Raw genomic sequence first — 18267 nt, 5'->3', positions numbered from 1 at the left:
CATGCACACAAAGCCAGAACTTGGTGGATGCAAAACCGGTAGGTCACAAATTTATTACACAAAGACGATTTTACATAACATTTTAATTTTTAAGAAAGGTTTTGAGCAGTTGTTAAAAAGTTAAAAACAGCCTGTAGTGGCTCTAATACAGGTTGCAGCAATGGCGCAGCGATCGATGAAAGTTTGCCAAAATGACTCGTTATAGCAACAGTGAGCGCTTAGTCATTGAGAAGCGTGTATTACAGTTGCAGACCTTTCAACAACCGCTTTAACCATTCTTAAAAACTAAAATGCTGTGTAAAATTGTCTTTGTTTAATGAATTCGTGAGCTGCTTTGCATTTATCAGTTTTTGGCTTTGTGTGCATGTAGAGGGAGCATTGCGTTTGCGACCTTATGTTACTATATGATTCCTGCTTCATATCCTCCTCTCTCACATTCCTTAAAGTTTTGTCCAAGAGTGCAGATTCATCCTCTATATACGATTACATGTTTGAAATTTCTTTATCTTTGAGTATTAAGCATTTTCTTTCTTTTTCCCCTTGCTTTCTGAACTGAAATGCATTATGCATTGAAGAACAAACTAATAATGCCGAAGCAGCAAATAAAAGCATGATAAAATAAAAATAAAAGAAGCATTCTTGAGTGGATATTCTTATACAGATATTATGCATATTTTCATGTGCAGTTCCAAAGCTATAAATGCAAGAAACAATATTACTAGTCCACAACAGTTTCAAAAAGTTTCATGCTTAGGATTTTAAAAGTTTTGGCTTGCTGAAATGCTATATATTCTGGTAACATGACAGTTCATGACGCCATGGCTAAAGTTACCTACTGCACGAAAAAACTGAGGATATGAAAATAAACAGAAAACTTGTAATGAATATTTTGTACTTAAGTTTTTCTACTTGAATAATATTTTGAAAGGGATTTTTTTTCCTTCCATTTGCAATTGACTTTAATCACAAAACAATTACACAAGAATATGTACATAACATATTCTGTTTTTGGCTTTCATTGTCTTCCATTTCATTGCAAAAGAGCCAAAGATCAAAAGAGAAAAAGCATAAAGTACAATATTTGGTTTGCTTCTTGGAATTATTTTTTATGTAATGAGCAATGTCTCTATATTTGAATTATTTTTTAGGCTTTTTACATAAATCCGAATGAGCTCCTTGACGATTACGTTCATTTAAAATATACCTATAAACACAAAAAATATATATATACATGACTTTAATTGACGGTAAACATAACTTCAAACAAAATCAACCACTACCTGACTTCCGAAAATCGAGAGTCACGGCAATGACAACAGCTCTCTACAGGAATAATCATTGCTCAAGGACATTAACGAGCGGGATTATGCAAAATTCTACGAATCTCTCTCGAAGCTTCTATGGAAATCATTTCTGGCATTTTCTCTTCTTAACCTATTAAAATTTTGAGTCAAATGTAAAACGGTTGTCAAAAATGTAGCTGTTTTCATTTACTCTCTCCGTAAAACTAGTTTTCCCGCTAGAAGACTCAAAAGGCAGTGAAGATTCGATTTCCACTTTACATGGTTGCCACATGAAAAACGCCGTAAAAAAAAAGGAAAGTAGCCTAAATATTTCAAAAAGTTGCAAAACAGTAGCATTCATATGATTAGTAACTTGAAGTATGATTTTTTTTTTTTCATCTTAACAAAACTGAAAGAAAACGAAAGACATTGAAAATTGCAAATATCGCAATTTTCACATAGATACCGATTTTTTCCTAATTTAAAACTTTGATAAAGATCATTTTAGTGATTCATTTCTAAACGGAACTTTTATTATTTTCTTCTTTTATAAATATTGCTGAAATACGTTTAAAAAACATTTTACATCTTTTGTATTGAAATATATTTTTTTCCCGTTTACTTAGATATGAAAGTAATAAAAGAATACATGATTCCATCTACATGTTCTGCTGAGACCATCCCCGAGTTACCTCTGCTACCTCCTATAGTCATTGACACTGAAGACAATGGAGGTTTGTATACCTTTGAGGACGAATCCATGACAGTGTCATCCGAGACAATAACAGAACTGCCTGAACTTAGTACCATTGAGAACGTGACCCTAGATTATTTCCCAGAACTGAATATTTCAACCGAACAGACCACTGAATTCAGCAACGGATCACAATTCTCAGACAGCTTGGATGTTGTTGAATTATCTGATGATGCTAGTGTGTTTGACGATGCGGCTAATTCAAGTAATTTAGATAATTTTATTGATGTATCGTATGATTTAGATTTTCCAGATGGAATCGAAGGAAACATGCCTGTGTCTGTACTTCCAACAGATGAAACCACAGAATCAATCATTGGTAAATGACATGCTTCAACGTTTTTTGTCTTTTAAATACACTCCTAAGATGTTTTTCTTGGAAAGAGCTAAGTGTGTGGGGATAGGAGTTTTTACTATATGAAAACTATTATTTTTAAATAAGTTGTAACTAGATAAAAGCATTTATTATCGTTATAAAAACAACTGCTTGAATTAAAGAATGTTTTGTACAGTATGAAGATAGTCACAAAACTATTAAGAAATAATCAAGAGTTGCTCAATCCATCAAATTACAGTCATATTGCAAATTTTTTGCTATTTTAGTTTTACTTCACTTCATAGAAGGGGCTTCGAGTAATAGAAACTACCAGGTTCAGATTTTGTTCCCGGTAAACACCAGCACTGATGGAGTTCTTTCGGCAATGATATAAACAGATAAGAATTTTTTTAGAAAGTTCATGATGTCTTAGTTAAAATACGAGAAATTTTAGTTTCCGGCATGTCGTTTTTAAAATACTATAACTCTTCCATACTGCTCAAATCGCGAACTATTGCAAGTACAGGATGGTTCAAAAGTTACATCCCTGTTACGATTGGATCAGCAGAAAGACCACTAGGGCTTCGTATATAGGGATATGCAAAGCCCTAGCGGTCTTTCCGATGGATTAAATCAAGCTAAAATTTTAGATATGGTTATTTGAAGGTATGTGCTCAAGATTCAGGATTTTAAACAACGCAGTGAATCTGCGCAAATTGATTTTCGTATTAAAGAACTACAAATGTTGTTGGAACGATTAACGTGCGCGTACACATTGATTTATCTTTTTATAACTTAAAAATAATTAATGCTATGAAAATACCATAAAAAACATGGTATTTTATGTAATTTAAAAATATAGTGCATGCTTATAAATGTAACTTGATTATCATTTAAAATTCTAGAAGCCTGTTTTTTAAGAAAAAATCTAATTTAAATAAAACAACTTTTTTTCATTTATTTTCTTTTTTTAATCACTAACAATGATAACCATACAAATATTATTTATTTGCTCTGTTGTTATTCGTTAATAACTGCATTTCACTTTTTTGTAACTTGAAATTCTTTTGTTAGCAACAACATACGAAGAAGACTGTCCTGTATGTGAAGAATACTTTCCTGAAAACTTTAGTGATGTCTACTGTTCATCCGCATTTGGTAAAGAAAACATTCTTTCATTTTCAAGGACCCTCCGGCCCCGAATCCGACACTCTACCGATCGGGCTACCACGGCCCCTTATTGTTTCCTCCGTTTCGTTTTTTAAATGTATTTTTTTTAAGTTGAGAGGTAGAACAAAGCAGTGCCATACTTGAATCGATTACTTCAGAAAGGGCATAAGTTTAACTGTTGCAACTTTTCAAGAATCAATAAAAAGTGATTATTTGATTCCGAAATGAACTAAATTCTACGAAAATTTGTATGTCTTATCTAGCTTCGAGCAGGATCATTTCCTAACCTTAAATTACGTTTCATTTCGTCACTGAAATTAACTAAACATGTTTTTTAATTTGGACTTATGCCTTTTGTGCAATAAATATCCTGAAAGACTAGTTTAGAGTGATAAAAATGTAAATCAAATGAAACAGATTAGTTTCAAACTGATTTATAATAATAAAAAATAATATAACAAAGTGACAAAAATAATTAGTGAAGTCAGTATTCATAAATTCATTATGTTAAGAAAATACATCGTGTTTTTTCTTCTTTCTTTCGTCTTGTTTCAGTGAAATAATAAAGTCTGGTATAAAAAAATACAAAAACTAAGAAACAGATAAAAAGCAAAATTTTTACATGTCTAAAAAATTATATTCTTATTCATTAAATACATCCTCCATGAAAATATTTTTTTCTATCCTTCTCGTGTCTAGTTTTGTGTATCAAGTTCGATGTTTAAAATAGTATGACTATGTTCGAAATTGCACTGAATAATCATCTTGATATTTGTTATTTCTTCCAACGATATGAAAATTTTCCCTTTATACTCAATATTGGGAAAAGGTAGTTCAGCCGACAAGCGTTACTTTGCAGTATTCTCTTGAGAATCGTCTATTAAATAGCTAGCTTGAAACCGTTCCTTTGATGCTCTATCGAATATATAAACATCATGAATGTTGATAATTGAAAACATTTGTTGCCCCGTAGGATCTTTTTCCTAAATATCAATTGGTGAGATAAGTCATCTTAAACGAGCTGATGTGTGCATCACACGACTTCCTTTACTCCAATTTAATGTCATTTTCTCATTATTGGCAGTTTTAATGTGATTCAATAGTTTATTCTCTAAATATCACCAACAGTAAAAAAATTGAAAACAAATTTTTTTTAAAAAATCGCCATGTTGGTGACAAAACTTGGCGACAAAATGACTGGCGATATATCGCCAAGTGTCCGCCAAATTCTAACACCACTTCAGTTTATATCGAAATTAACAATGATTTAACCTCAAAAATGGACAAAAGACCCCTTTAGAAACACCCGAATGCAACCAAAAGGGGAGATGCACAACTAGACCCTACTAGGAGTCTACGTACCAAATTTCAATTTTCTAGGACATTTCGTTCTTGAGTAATGCGACATACATACGCACATACGCAAGTACATACGTATATACAGACGTCACAAGAAAACTCGTTGTAACTAACCCGGGAATCGTCAAAATGGATATTTCGTGTGTCTATACGTTCTTAGGCGTTTATCCACGCGTGGTCGAGTAGAAAAAAAAACTTAACATTCATTCGGGGGTGAGCAAAATGGAAATTAAGGTCGATTTTTGAGTGAAAATTTTTTCGCGAATACAATGCTTCCTTTTTTGAAAAAGGAAGTAAAAATGTTTTAGCAGTTACAGATTTCATTGTTTTCAACAGATGTGACGGTGAATCTTGGCGTAATTTCAGAATTTCACTTATAAGAGATTGGATTTCACATGGTAATAATAATCTGTCATATTTGTTTAACATTCGTTTTACTGTTCTATAATCCCGATCGCAAAAGACAAACAAAAGTCCTCTCAGAGGAAAGTCATCAGCAATCTTGTTAAATTTCTTCAGTGTTATTTCTAGAAAAAGTCACCTGCAGTGTTGTTCTTATTTTGACCAGCTTATATCTCACTCAAAGCATAGTTTTTTCGCAGTTCCGTGAGTGATGTTAATAAAACCCCTGAGAAATTAGCGAAATTCATTCCGATTACGTGTGATTTCGAATCCTCCCCCCCCTAACCCCCCGAAATGATGAACCTACCATTACCGAAGTTATGCTAGATCAAAGGAGTTATTTGTTTTTTCTTCGTTACGCCAAAAAATCTAGCTGCTCTAAACGAAAAATATGGTAATTTATTAATGGAAAAATCCCGAATGAATGAATACAGTTGCTGAAAACAAAAAGGCTTTCACAGTCGCCACTATTTTCATTTGGAGTAGTGTTACGTTTGAGGGGGTTAGACAAAAACCGAATTCCAGATCGTCTTGAACGAGACAATTTTTTCTTCCTTTTACAAACGAGTTGATGTGTGCCTCACATGACTTCCTTTTACTCCAATTTAATGCCATTTATACATTGTTGGTAATTTTAATGTGATTCAATAGTTTACTCTCTAAATATCCCCAACAGTGGCCAAATTAAAACCAGATTTTTAAAAAAAAATCACCAAATTTGTCGCCAAGTTGACGACAAAACTTGGCGACCAAAAGACTGGCGACATATCGCCAAGTGTCCGCCAAATCGTAACACCACTTGAAATTACATCGAAAATAACAATGATTTCCCCCCAAAAAGGGAGAAAAAGACCCGCTTAGAAACACCCGAATGCAACCAAAAGGGGAGGTGCACAACTAGACCTCACTAGGAGTCTACGTACTAAATTTCAACTTTCTAGGACATACCGTTCTTGAGTTATGCGACATGCATACATACGTACATAAAGACGTCACGAAAAACCTCGTTTTAACTAACTCGGGAATGGTCAAAATGGATATTTCGTGTCTCTATACGTTCTTAGGCACTTTTCCATTGTATTCACGAAAAAAATTTCACTCAAAAATCGACCTTAATTTCCATTTTGCTCACCTTCGAATGAATGTTGATTTTTTTTTTCGACTCGACCACACGTGGATAAGTGCCTAAGAACGTATAGACACGCGAAATATCCATAATGATGATTCCCGAGTTAATTACAGCGAATTTTCTTGTGACGTCCAAATGTACGTGTGTATGTATCTCGCATAACTGAAAAACGGTATGTCCTAGAAAGTTGAAATTTGGTACGTAGACTCCTAGTGTGGTCTAGTTGTGCACCTTCTCTTTTGGTTGCATTCGGATGTTCCTAAGGGGGTCTTTTGCCCCTTTTTGGGGGGGAAATCGTTGTTAATTTCGATGTAAACTCAAGTGGTGATATGATTTGTCGGACACTTGGCAATATATCGCTAGTCTTTTGGTAGCCAAGTTTTGTCGCCAACTTGGCGATTTTTTTTTTTTTAAATCTGATTTCAATTTGGCCACTGTTGGTGATATTTAGAGAGTAAACTATTGAATCACATTAAAATTGCCAGTAACAGGGAAATGACATTAAATTGGAGTAAAAGGAAGTCATGTGATGCACACATCAGCTCGTTTGTAAAAGGAAGTAAAAAGGAAGTATTGTATTCGCGAAAAAAAATTCACTCAAAAATCGACCTTAATTTCCATGTTGCTCACCCCGGAATGAATGTTGAGTTTTTCTTTCGACTCGACCACACGTGGATAAGTGCCTAAGAACGTATAGACACCCGTAATATCCATTTTGACATTCCCGAGTTCATTACAACGACTTTTCTCGTGACGTCGTATAATACTTATGTATGTATGTCGCGTAACTCAAGAACGGTATGTTCCAGAAAGTTGTAATTTGGTACGTAGACTCCTAGTGGGGTCTAGTTGTGCACCTCACCTTGGTTGCATTCGGGTGTTTAAGGGGGTCTTTTGCCTCTTTTTTGGGGGAAATCATTGTTAATTTCGATGTAAACTCAAGTGGTGTTACAATTTGGCGGACACTTGGCGATATATCTCCAGTCTTTTGGTCGCCAATTTGGCAACAAATTTGGCGATTTTTATTTTTTTTAAATCTGGTTTCAATTTTGCCACTGTTGGTGATATTTAGAGAATAAATTATTGAATCACACTAAAATTACCAATAATGGGAAATTGTCATTAAATGGGAGTAAAAGAAAGTCATGTGAGGCACACATCAGCTCGTTTTTTTTTTTTTTGTTGTTGTTGTCGAGTGTAATATCAGGGGTGATTGTGAGTTCATCAAAAAATACCTGAAAGTTTCAAAGCGAGACGGGGGGGGGGGATCTTTGACCCTTATTACTTAAGTGCACCTTTGCCATAGTATTAAATAGCTCTGAGTCAAAATATTGTGTGTACATGTGATTAAACTTTTAATGGGTTACAAAGTTACTTTTGAACTGGTGTTATACAAATTATCTTGACATTTCTTTGTCCATCTTAAGAGATAGGTTTTCATCTTAAGGCTCTTGCAGGTATATTTGATGAGTATTATATAATTTAAAAAAATTGCGGAGGTAGGGAGATAAAAGCATAACAAAAAAAAAACATAATTCCGGTATTTTCGGACATAAAAATACCGGAAATACGTCCGAAAATACCGGAAATTCGGTAAAATACAGGAACACAATCACCCCTGGTAATATATAAGGGGCGTCCACCTGGGGGGGGGGGGGTCATGGTACAGACTTCACCATTGAAATTGTTAGGGAGGTGTTTTGAGAGGCTGTTGCTAAGGGGGGGGGGATTTTCGTGATATTTCGGGGATTGCGCCCTTGCTCTTAGGGTGAGAGGGGCACCCCTAACTATATATTTCGTCAGCAGAAGCCTATTTTGAAGGAGATTAGTCATTGTATAGTAAACAGAGTCAGTATTTTTTTTTCTAAGGAGTCTTGAACAAATGATGTCATGCTCATGAAATTAGGGCAGTTTGTGTGTGACAAGCAAGAGGGAGGGGGGGGGTAACAAGTGTGACACCACTTAAAAAAAAATGCTTTTGAAAAACAGGGTGACATGTGACAAGAGGAGGAAAAGGGTTAAGGAAACACTTGGTTACAGAAAGAGTCAAATTAGTTTCAAAAAAAAACTGTCCAGTCCTGCAGACTCCGCAGTGTGGGGAGGGGCACGTCCTTAAGGTGTCCCAACAGGCTAAGAAATTGAAAAAAAAAAAATAGCATTAAGACTTATCAACGTTGCAAAAGTATACACCGTTGGCTTCTGGGGAGGGGGCCCTATAAATTTTGGTGTAGAGGGGCCCAAAATTTATAGATCCGCGCCTAAATGTGTCATTTTATGGACAGCCCTTTTAGGGGAACATTTAGCTGATGACTGAAATCTTGTATAAAGTCATAAAATATTCCGCTTATATTAAAGCTGAACCTATTAGGAACTTGTTAATCTGAAAACTTATATTTGACCCGATTAAAATAAAAATAAAGTACAATAAAAACCATGGACTTCGAAATGTAAATGTTTGCTTTTGTTTACTAATTTTAGCATTGTGAAAACTCTGTTGTCAGAGTTGGCAAGTGTTTTGGACACTATGGTAAAAACTACGGTAAATGCCGTAGTTTTTAGCGTGATGTCCAAAACTATATTTTTAGAGAAACTGTATTTTGTGAGAAAATATCAAAAACGGAACAAAATTTGTCAAAATTACGCTTTGCATTGAATATTTATTCAATGTGAACATTCATGTATGAATATAATGTAACTTATTTATACAGCTGACTCGAATCTAGTTACGTAAAAGTTGAATTCTTCATTAAAAATTTCACTTTGTCCTTTTTTTTTTTTCAATCATAATAGTAACCAAATTTTTCGACATTTATGCATGTGAGTTAAAGAAAGTGTTCAAAATATAGTACAATAATTGATTTAAATGAAATAAATGACATTTTTTTGTTGTTACAGAATGTATTATATTAAAAATATGAACTAAAAAAATTAATTTAAAAAGTTTTAAAATTTGCATGTATAATTTACTTATCAATTTATTGTTCTTTAATTTGTGATTTAAAAAAGAATTTTCGTTATAACAGCATGTAAAACTCATATGCAAAAACCATTAAAAAATTAAGCTTTTTTTTGCACCTAAATGTTAAACCATTTAATAACATTCGAGTTTTTAATTGGAACTAAAATTAGTTGTCTTGATAGTTATGTGAATTTCCTTTCATAACTCTACCAACAACAAAAGGAAGTTTTATGTAATAGAGTTATTGGCAATTGTTTTAAGTAAGATATTTTTAAAATGAACATTTGAGAAAAATATTATCAAATACTCATTAATTAAAACTTGTCAATGTTCATATTTATGCATCACAAATATTGCAACAAATATACGAATCGATTAGATTACATCCCTATAGCTTTAGCATACGGGGGTTTTGGGCAGTTTAAGAAACTTTCGGACGGTAAAAACCACCTGTGCTGCCCTGTTCTAAACCAGTTTCGGGCAGTCCAAAACCCACCCGTTTGTTATATGTTAATGGAAATTCATAACCATAATAAAACGACTCATTGTTTCTGATTTCAGCGTTACGAGTTATGGTAAAAAATGACTTAGGAGTTGTGAAAATCCTTCATGATGTAAGTGCCGATGTTCCCCAACCAAAAGTTATAAGAAAATTTGCCACATTAGAGTACAATTCAAGATGCTTTTGTCCTCAAGTCCACGAAAGTTAGTATTTTAATTCATTTTTTCTCATTGCTAAATGTCACTTTTGCATCAAAATGAGTAAATGTTGCGACGTTACAAATCGTTAGAACTCGATCAACTAAAGCCCGATCGAGGGCTTTACTATCAACTACTGCAACTGTTTAGAAACTTAATATTATCCTTTGGGAACTCTTTTGCAAAATCCTTTTCCTTAATGGCTTCCATGGCTGGGTGCTTAGGTTGTGTCGTTTTTCGCTTACAAGGAAACTTAGGGCTTTAACCTTTTTTTTCTTGAAATAACTTCTAATTTCCATAAGCAGCAAAAATTTGCAGGGCTGCCACTGAGCTCCACTACTTAAAATAGTAGCTTTATTAGTAGCCTGAATCATGAGAAATAGTCGCCAGATGCAGATAATAGTTTCTAAAATTGTCAAACCCCAGCTTTTCTTTAAAAATGGCGTTTGTGTGTGCCAAATGAATAATTAATTTCAATAAACATATTTCGGCTGCGTGGAATGCAAGCGGGCCCATTCACAGCAGGGCTCACGTTTTCCAAAAATCTTCCCAACACAACTTTTGAAAAAAACTTTTACAAACATTTTCCAGACTTAAGAACAACCCTTTTAAAAGAACACCAAAGAAACCGACACTTCCTTGGTTTAATTCTGACATATTTCTAACTAGCAAAAATACCCGGCGTTGCCTGGGTCAGTAATAATTATTAGAAAAAATCGTTACTTGCTTTTGTTTTCTGTTTTAAGTAAAAGAATTTAAAACACATCTTTTTGACGTGATTAAAAATCAAGTTTCTTCCTTACCCATAAAACTAAAATTGCAATAAGTATAAAAACAAAGTAGTATTGATTTAGAAACGAAAGCACAATATTTAAGCATATACAAATTTAAAAAACATGAAATTAATCTTCTCATGTTTAAAAAGATTAATCTGTTGATACTTTTTTTTTAACATGGAGTCTAAAACCTTCTCTGTATGGCTAATGAAGTACGAAGTGATTAAAAAAAAGTAGCTGCGCTCGTAATCCCCTTATACTTGCTTTAGTTATTTCGGGAAATTTCAATCATTGTGGCTCTTGGTGCGATTTTACCGAATTTGCGAAAGTCGTTTCGAGGTACCTTCGATGATGCTCCCCCATTCTTTCCTTACTTTGTAAAACGATATGATATTAATTTTCGTTACAGAGATATCGTCGCCAGATGCTGAGATATTTTTGGTCACCATAAAATGGCGCTAAACAGTTTCATCCGAAATGTTACCAAAATAAGTAATAAAATTTGGTGATTGTTTGAAATTGTGCAAAAAGGAAAATTAATGGAAGTTTTTGTGCTGTTTATGGATTTGCCTAATTTAGTTGCTGGATTATTTAACACAGTAAAAAAAGTCTTTTGAAAATTCTTTGATTGGCGATATTTTGTTTACATGGTGAAAGCTGAGAAACATTATGACGTAGTCTTCGGCTTCAAAAACAGCAACGTTGAAAAAACTGCCAAATGCATCAGCTACGGAAATCTTTCTGCAAAAATTTTGGCGATCTGCTGGTTGTTTGGATAATGAGTAAGTGTTCAATTAGCATAAATAATAATATAAACCATTAATTACTTTAAAGTTCCGTTTAAATGGAAAATCATCAGCCAAATCATGTATTATTTGCCAATCTTGTGCAAAAATCTTACTTCAAGATTTGACTTGAGAAAAGCCTTGAACAATCACGAAAAGCAAAGAAAGTCAACAATACAACAATTGTCGTTATCGACAGGGAGTTGAGATGATACACTAAATACTGTATTGAGTTGAGGAAAGCCTTCGAACATGGATCTAAAAAGCTCATAACTCGTTTTTTATTCTACTTAGAAATTTCGAACAGGTGCCATCTTCAGCAGAAAAATCAGAGCTTTCGATGGACATATAATGTAAATATGTGCAAGTATTTTTTCATCCCAATATTAGAGAATTTATACAAAAATTGTGTTTTATTGCCCCCCTAAGGGGGTTTTGCCCCCCATAACGGGACGAAAACTACCCTATGTGTTATTCTGATGCATAAGCTATATTATTGTAAAGTTTCATCAAAATCCGTTCAGTAGTTTTTGCGTGAAAGAGTAACAAACATCCATACATCCATCCATACATCCATACAGACAAACTTTCGCATATATAATATTAGTAAGATTTACAATCAGACAATAATTATTCTCATTGTAAATTGAAAGCATCAAAAGACTGATTGCCTAAAAAGAAATAAAAACGCCGCATATGCGATACTTCTGATTGAGCAAAAATTAGCTTGTTTTCAAACAATGAATGTGGCAAGACTAAAGAAATTCAAAAGCAACATTTTGTCGACATTCATTCAGAATGCAAACAACGGTTATTAAAAATAGTAATAACGGAAACAATCTTCTTGCAAAAATCGTGATCGCAACAACAGAACTTTTTGTGGCAAAATATGAACAGCATACATTTCTGATCTTAGTAAATGTTTTTTCATTTCGTTTTCTTAATTTTTAAAATGCTCATTTTCAAAAAATAAATGAGATAAAACATTTTTGATTTTTTAGTCGGAATGTAGGAGGTAAACTTGTAGGCGAACTTTCAATATTTTCGCCATGGGAAAAATAAGGAGTTTTTTTTTTTAAACAATTGATTTCAAAATAGTCGTTTTAGATCATATTTTGGCTAAAATGATCAGCAGTGGCAGCCCTGTATTAGCGAATTCAGCTTCCCGCTCTTCTCATATAGTACAGGTTTGTTCCTGTAAATGGGTTGAAAATAAAGATGAGAAAACATTCAGATTTTCAATCGGTTGTGAGGGAAAACTAAAATTTTGCTGCACGCGAACAAGTCTATCTTTTAATTTTAATCGTTTTATGCACTAAATTGCACAAATAACACGCGAGTATGTACGATAATTTCTTCTTTAAAAGTTTATGAACTTGGAGCTGTTGTATTGGAGTACACACGAGCCATGAGTTTTGTAAAATAAAAATGTGTGAGCTGTGCCAAAAGCAATTAAGCCTAATTGTATTAGATACAGGACCCGATCAAGCAAAAGTGATTCCCAGGTTCTGGTAGTTTCCAAAGGGTTTCCGCTTATTTTTGTGACTAGCTCCACGGACCTGCAGGACCGTGCGCTAATCAAGCCCTTAAATACATGTAAATACCCATATTACACCCTCCCCCTGATAAAGTCTGGGTGTGCGAATAGACACAGGCATCAAATTTTCATTTCACTACATCGCTTGTTTGTAGTACATTATTTGTATAATTTTGATTAGCTACATTCATTAAAGACAATTTACTTTCCTTCTCTTTTTATTTTCAGAGGGGAAAGTATTGCTCGTCATAGGAACACCCATTACCTTATGGAATGCAGAAAAGGATAAACATCAGCTTCAACTCAACAACAAAGTGTTCATCATTCCATCATCCAAAGCAGTGCAACCAACAGAACTGAGGAAGGCGAAAAACCAGTGTAATAATGACCCATAAACTATTCCTGGTAATTTTGCATGTTCATATTTCATACCTCATTGTGAACGAACTTATTCCTCATTGACTTTGTACATATAAATAATGTGTAACATAATGCTTGCCTGAAAATGTATTCACATATTTCAATAAAGTATTTTAAGGAAATTCAGTTTTTTTTTTTCCCCCACATTCTAATATTATAGATTCAGGGCCCATTTTCTCTGATTGAACCGATTCTCTTAGCTTACCAGATCATAATGAATGCTGCCTTTAATTTCTCAATGAGCATGTAGGAAGATAAATATCTTTAAAAAATGAAATTTAAAATATGGCTGGTGAAACTGACCTGGGTCTCAAAACCTTGAAAGGTGCTACATACACGCAAAAACTAGGACAGAACAAGTAGATAATCAAAATGGTTTATAAAAACTATTGTCCCCTTCCCCCTTCCAAAAATAGAGGTTACCATTCTCTAAGCCAACAGATTCGAAGGCAGTTACAGCAAAGTAAAATCAATAAGAGAAGATATATATATTCAGCTCACACAAAAAATACGTTTTTTATAAGTCTTAATATAGATGCAAAATTTGAAATGCTGAAACAACTTTCCTCCCTTTTAGTTCATAAGGTGCCATTTTGACCGTGTTTTATTTCTATGGAATACTAATGAATATCATTAAATATCTGTTATGAATAGCAATGAAAACAAACAAGGACTATTTCTAATTATTTATTTCAAAATAAATACACTTACATAAAGATATCATCATAAATTTTTAAAATATCACTTTTCTAGTTGCTAAAAACTAAAACTCCCACACATAATTTTTTAAAACATCCCCCAAAGGGCCTTTTTTGTATTTCATTTAAACTGAAAAAAAAAGTAACATTTAAAGACTTTCAGAAATTTACTTCCCTGTGTTTTTCTTGACCCTATAAGTTTTAAAAAACTAAGGTTTTAAATAACGTTTTGTTCGATGTGAAAGATGAATAAAATTTAGAAAAATTTAAAGTACTAAATTTATTTATTACTATATTCTGTGTAGTTCTTAGCAAACTAATAAACTGCGTAAAGAGTCGGTGCAAGAACTTTGGCGTGCCACGCCATGTAGCCCTTAGTAGCATTTCATTTAGGGTTCCGTGAGTCCTGGATCTCAAAAATGCTGATTTAAATAAAAATAAATGTAAAAAATGAATGAGACAGATGAATATATAAAACTATTTTAAATATGAAATCAGGTACACAAAAAAAGTAGCATGAGAGAAAAATGATTAAAATAAAACAGGAGAGAAGAAGTGAAAGAGCACTCTAACTATAAGTAGAAAAAATAACAGCAAGAAATATTTATTGTAATAAAAATAAAGAAAGGAGCATTTTTAATGTTTGAACAGAAAGACAAAACAGCTTTCCTAATTATACTCTATTTAGTTGCCACAATGTCCTGCATAATATACTAATTTCTTACACACTATAGTATGAAGTAAAGTATAATTCATGGGTGCTAAAACTGCCCTGAAGGGGAAGATATTAATCTAAATAATAAAAGGATTAACGATTGGGATTTAATAACTATTGCATAGAAAATCTTCAATTTTTAATTTGCAGGCATTATTTAGGTTGGTATTCCTGTTAGTGACAGGCACAATTGTGTTAAAGAACTGTCTTTATGTATTCTAAGTAAGTTAAAATTATAGTGCATATGCGATTTTTGGTACAAATGATGGCATTTGTCTTTTTAAGATCTTTAACTAAGAAAAAGGCAAAAATACAAAATACTTTTATGCAATGCATTAGGCAAGCGATTTGCAAATAGCTTTAACCAAAGAGAGTGCAATATTTTAAGAAAAACAAAAGGGGAGAATTATACAAATACAAAAGTGACGACCAGCAACAGGCTCTGGGCCCAGCTAGACTGGTCCTAGTCAATTTACAATCCCCAGTGAAGATCAATGGCCCTCTCATAGGCGGAGTTAGGCTGAAAATTTTGGGGGTGCAACAATAACAAGGATCTGGGAAAGGAGGGGGGGCGGTATTCCCGGAACAACAAAGCATCAGAGGCGTAATCAGAAAATATTTTAGGGCGGGGTGCACTTTTGTGTCTAAAAAACGCGATGTAAACCATACTTAGGGGATCGGCAATTCTTAATATTTCAAACTGCAGAAAAAGTCTTAAACGAAAGTCAATGTTGTTAGAAGCAAAGAGCAGGGACGTAACTAGGTCATTTTCGAGCAGGGGCAAGACCTCGTTTTGGCGCCCCCCCCCCTACATAAAAAATAAATATCAAAAAATTATTATTTTAAAAATATAAATTAGGCAGTGATAAGGAGGCCGCGTGGGTTGATAAGCCTATAAATGTGACTTTTACGTAGTTATAAGTTTTTATACAGTTTTATCACTGGATTGCATTTTTTAAAATTTCGATAGTGGGTAAAAATAGTTAAATATTTTATTTATTATTTGACATACGAATTTTTTCAACTGAAACTATTTTGTATTTTCACAAGGGAGTAATTAACAACTTGTTGCATTATGTTTTTTATCAAGTTGGCTCTGCCCCCTGCTCGCTGACTCATACTAACCCCTGAAGATTGCTTCGCAACCTTATTTGATTCACGAAGATTTTAATCGTCTGTGAGAAAGAATCAGATTGAAAAACACGTTACGAGTTTTGTTTCGAACAAAGTGAAAATTCCCCTCTCCCTCCCATAGAAAATAGAGTTTAAGTGAAGAGCTAATTTTTTGAAGGGATGTGAGAAATCTTTCATCCCTTTAAAAACAATTTATGTGAAATTTTAGCCTAAAAAATTAATTACAAAGAAAAAACTAATTAGAAATTTAAAGTAAATAACCCCAGATTCAAATCCTTGGGGATCGAAGAAATTTTGTACAAAATTTTAAGGCTGTAGGTGCTCTGAGGTCTCCTGGACGCAGGCCCGCCACAGGCATCTTTTCACAATTTCTTTGACGTTACTTTTTTTAAATGTATCGCGATGCGAATTTAAAATTACCACTTCAAATGAAAACAATAAAACAGAAATGTGTTCAACTATTTATTTTTAAGTATTTGTATTATACTACTATGAAAACATTTGTAAGAAAAATAACAGTATTCAACAATATGTCGCAATAACGTGTGAAATAATTTTAACTCCGATGAAAAATTTAGTGGGCTACGTGTTTTTGTTTCTCACGTGAAATCAATTGAATATTGCTTTTACTTAGTATATAGACTTTAATCCGACAACATACAATAGCTCGAATCGAACAGATTTTCTTATTTGAACATTAACTTGAAAATTTTTCATGCAACACATTTTAAATTGCCGTATAATCTGTATAGTTAAATATTAATTATTAAAAGAGCTTTTTTTTTAAATAAAGAACGCACATTCCTCACCTCTGGTATTTAGCATACGTATGAAAAACATTTTTTAGAAAAACAGATACCTAATGTGCTTGATATCAAAACTCTTTCTATTAACCTTTCTTAAAAAACACAAATCTTAAACATATTAACATTACATGTTTTCAGTGAGTTTCTTTTCAGCTTATTTCCATTTACAGTACAACCTTATTTATTTAGACTAACTTGGACCAAAGACTATTTGAATAAACGAAAATCCGGATAGTACGGATAATAAGCAGTAATTAATTCGCAAATAAGAAGACTTATCTTTTATTAGCAGCGAAAAAACGATCTTTTGCAGAAAAATTACATAGGATTGTTACTCGCAAATACTTAGTCATTAATAGTTCAGCTGCAGTGGTGTCAGGTCAGACTCAGACTGACGCTCCAAATACGTCACGTAGTTCATTAGATGACTATAATTTATTGCACGACCTATATACATGTTATAGCAGTTGTGTATTTAATCAAAATAAGTGAATATTTGGCACATTTATCGTTTCGTTCTTACTATCATTAATTTAGGATTATCAGTTTATAGTGAGTATATTTTTTAACTCTATGAATTTGATCCGGAGATCTGGATAAACGAGAGCCAGATAAATGAGTTTCTACTGTAAATATGAATATGCAATCAAAAGTACCAAAGCAAAATTTGAGAGGTGTAAAAAATTGTTGATTTCTAACATATTACTTGAAGTAGATGATTTAAGCATATTTAAAATATTGTGTGGGTGGCAAAAATGTGTCGAAACTAAATCTAAACTTTCTCATTTCAGCTGAATTTATCTCAAAAAACCTTAGTATTTTCTAAAGAAAAATGGGCAGCCTCTCGCACTTTAAATTGAATCTCCATTATTATAGTGCGAGATTTTTCACCAAGAATGAGAAAAATTGTAAACTAAACTAGGTCAATGGAACAGTGCAACGATTTTCTCTTACGACCAGTGGGGTAGACAAGCTCTCGTCATTGTAAATGAGAGGAAGACATCATATTGGCAACTTTATGGCGTTTAATTGTAGAAAAATGACATTTGAGCATTTCTGCTGTTTTGTACTTTCCATAGCTTTGTTCTTATATTCCTCCTCCGAGAGGCAGGTTCTTTAAATAAGATATAACAAGTACTAGTCACTCTAAGAAAATACTTTCATGCTATTTACTGCGCCCTCCTCGCTCTATTTCGGTCTATTAATACCATTCTTTAACCACATTAAACCATGCAAGCTTTTTGCTTGCGCCCGCACGGAGAGTTTTTCTTTTTTTTTATTATTATTTTTTTGGACTTCTCTGATTTTTTTTTTTTTTTTGCAAA

At 33.2% G+C, this 18267-nt stretch overlaps 1 protein-coding gene across 1 annotated transcript in view; it reads left to right on the top strand.

The window, feature by feature from the left end:
* The window catches only part of LOC129230440 (alpha-2-macroglobulin-like), a 116003-nt gene extending 102362 nt beyond the window's left edge, over nucleotides 1-13641 (top strand). The window contains exons 32-35 of the mRNA XM_054864839.1: nucleotides 1910-2356; nucleotides 3428-3511; nucleotides 9934-10077; nucleotides 13398-13641. Of these exons, the coding sequence (XP_054720814.1) occupies nucleotides 1910-2356; nucleotides 3428-3511; nucleotides 9934-10077; nucleotides 13398-13564 (842 nt within the window). The 3' untranslated portion in view covers nucleotides 13565-13641. The remainder of the gene's footprint in view (nucleotides 1-1909; nucleotides 2357-3427; nucleotides 3512-9933; nucleotides 10078-13397) is intronic.
* The last annotated feature ends 4626 nt before the right edge of the window (nucleotides 13642-18267 follow it).

This window comes from Uloborus diversus, chromosome 9 (assembly GCF_026930045.1).
Source record: "Uloborus diversus isolate 005 chromosome 9, Udiv.v.3.1, whole genome shotgun sequence".
In the NCBI taxonomy this organism is placed as follows: Eukaryota; Metazoa; Arthropoda; class Arachnida; order Araneae; family Uloboridae; genus Uloborus; species Uloborus diversus.
This window is presented reverse-complemented; position numbering and strand designations above follow the sequence as displayed.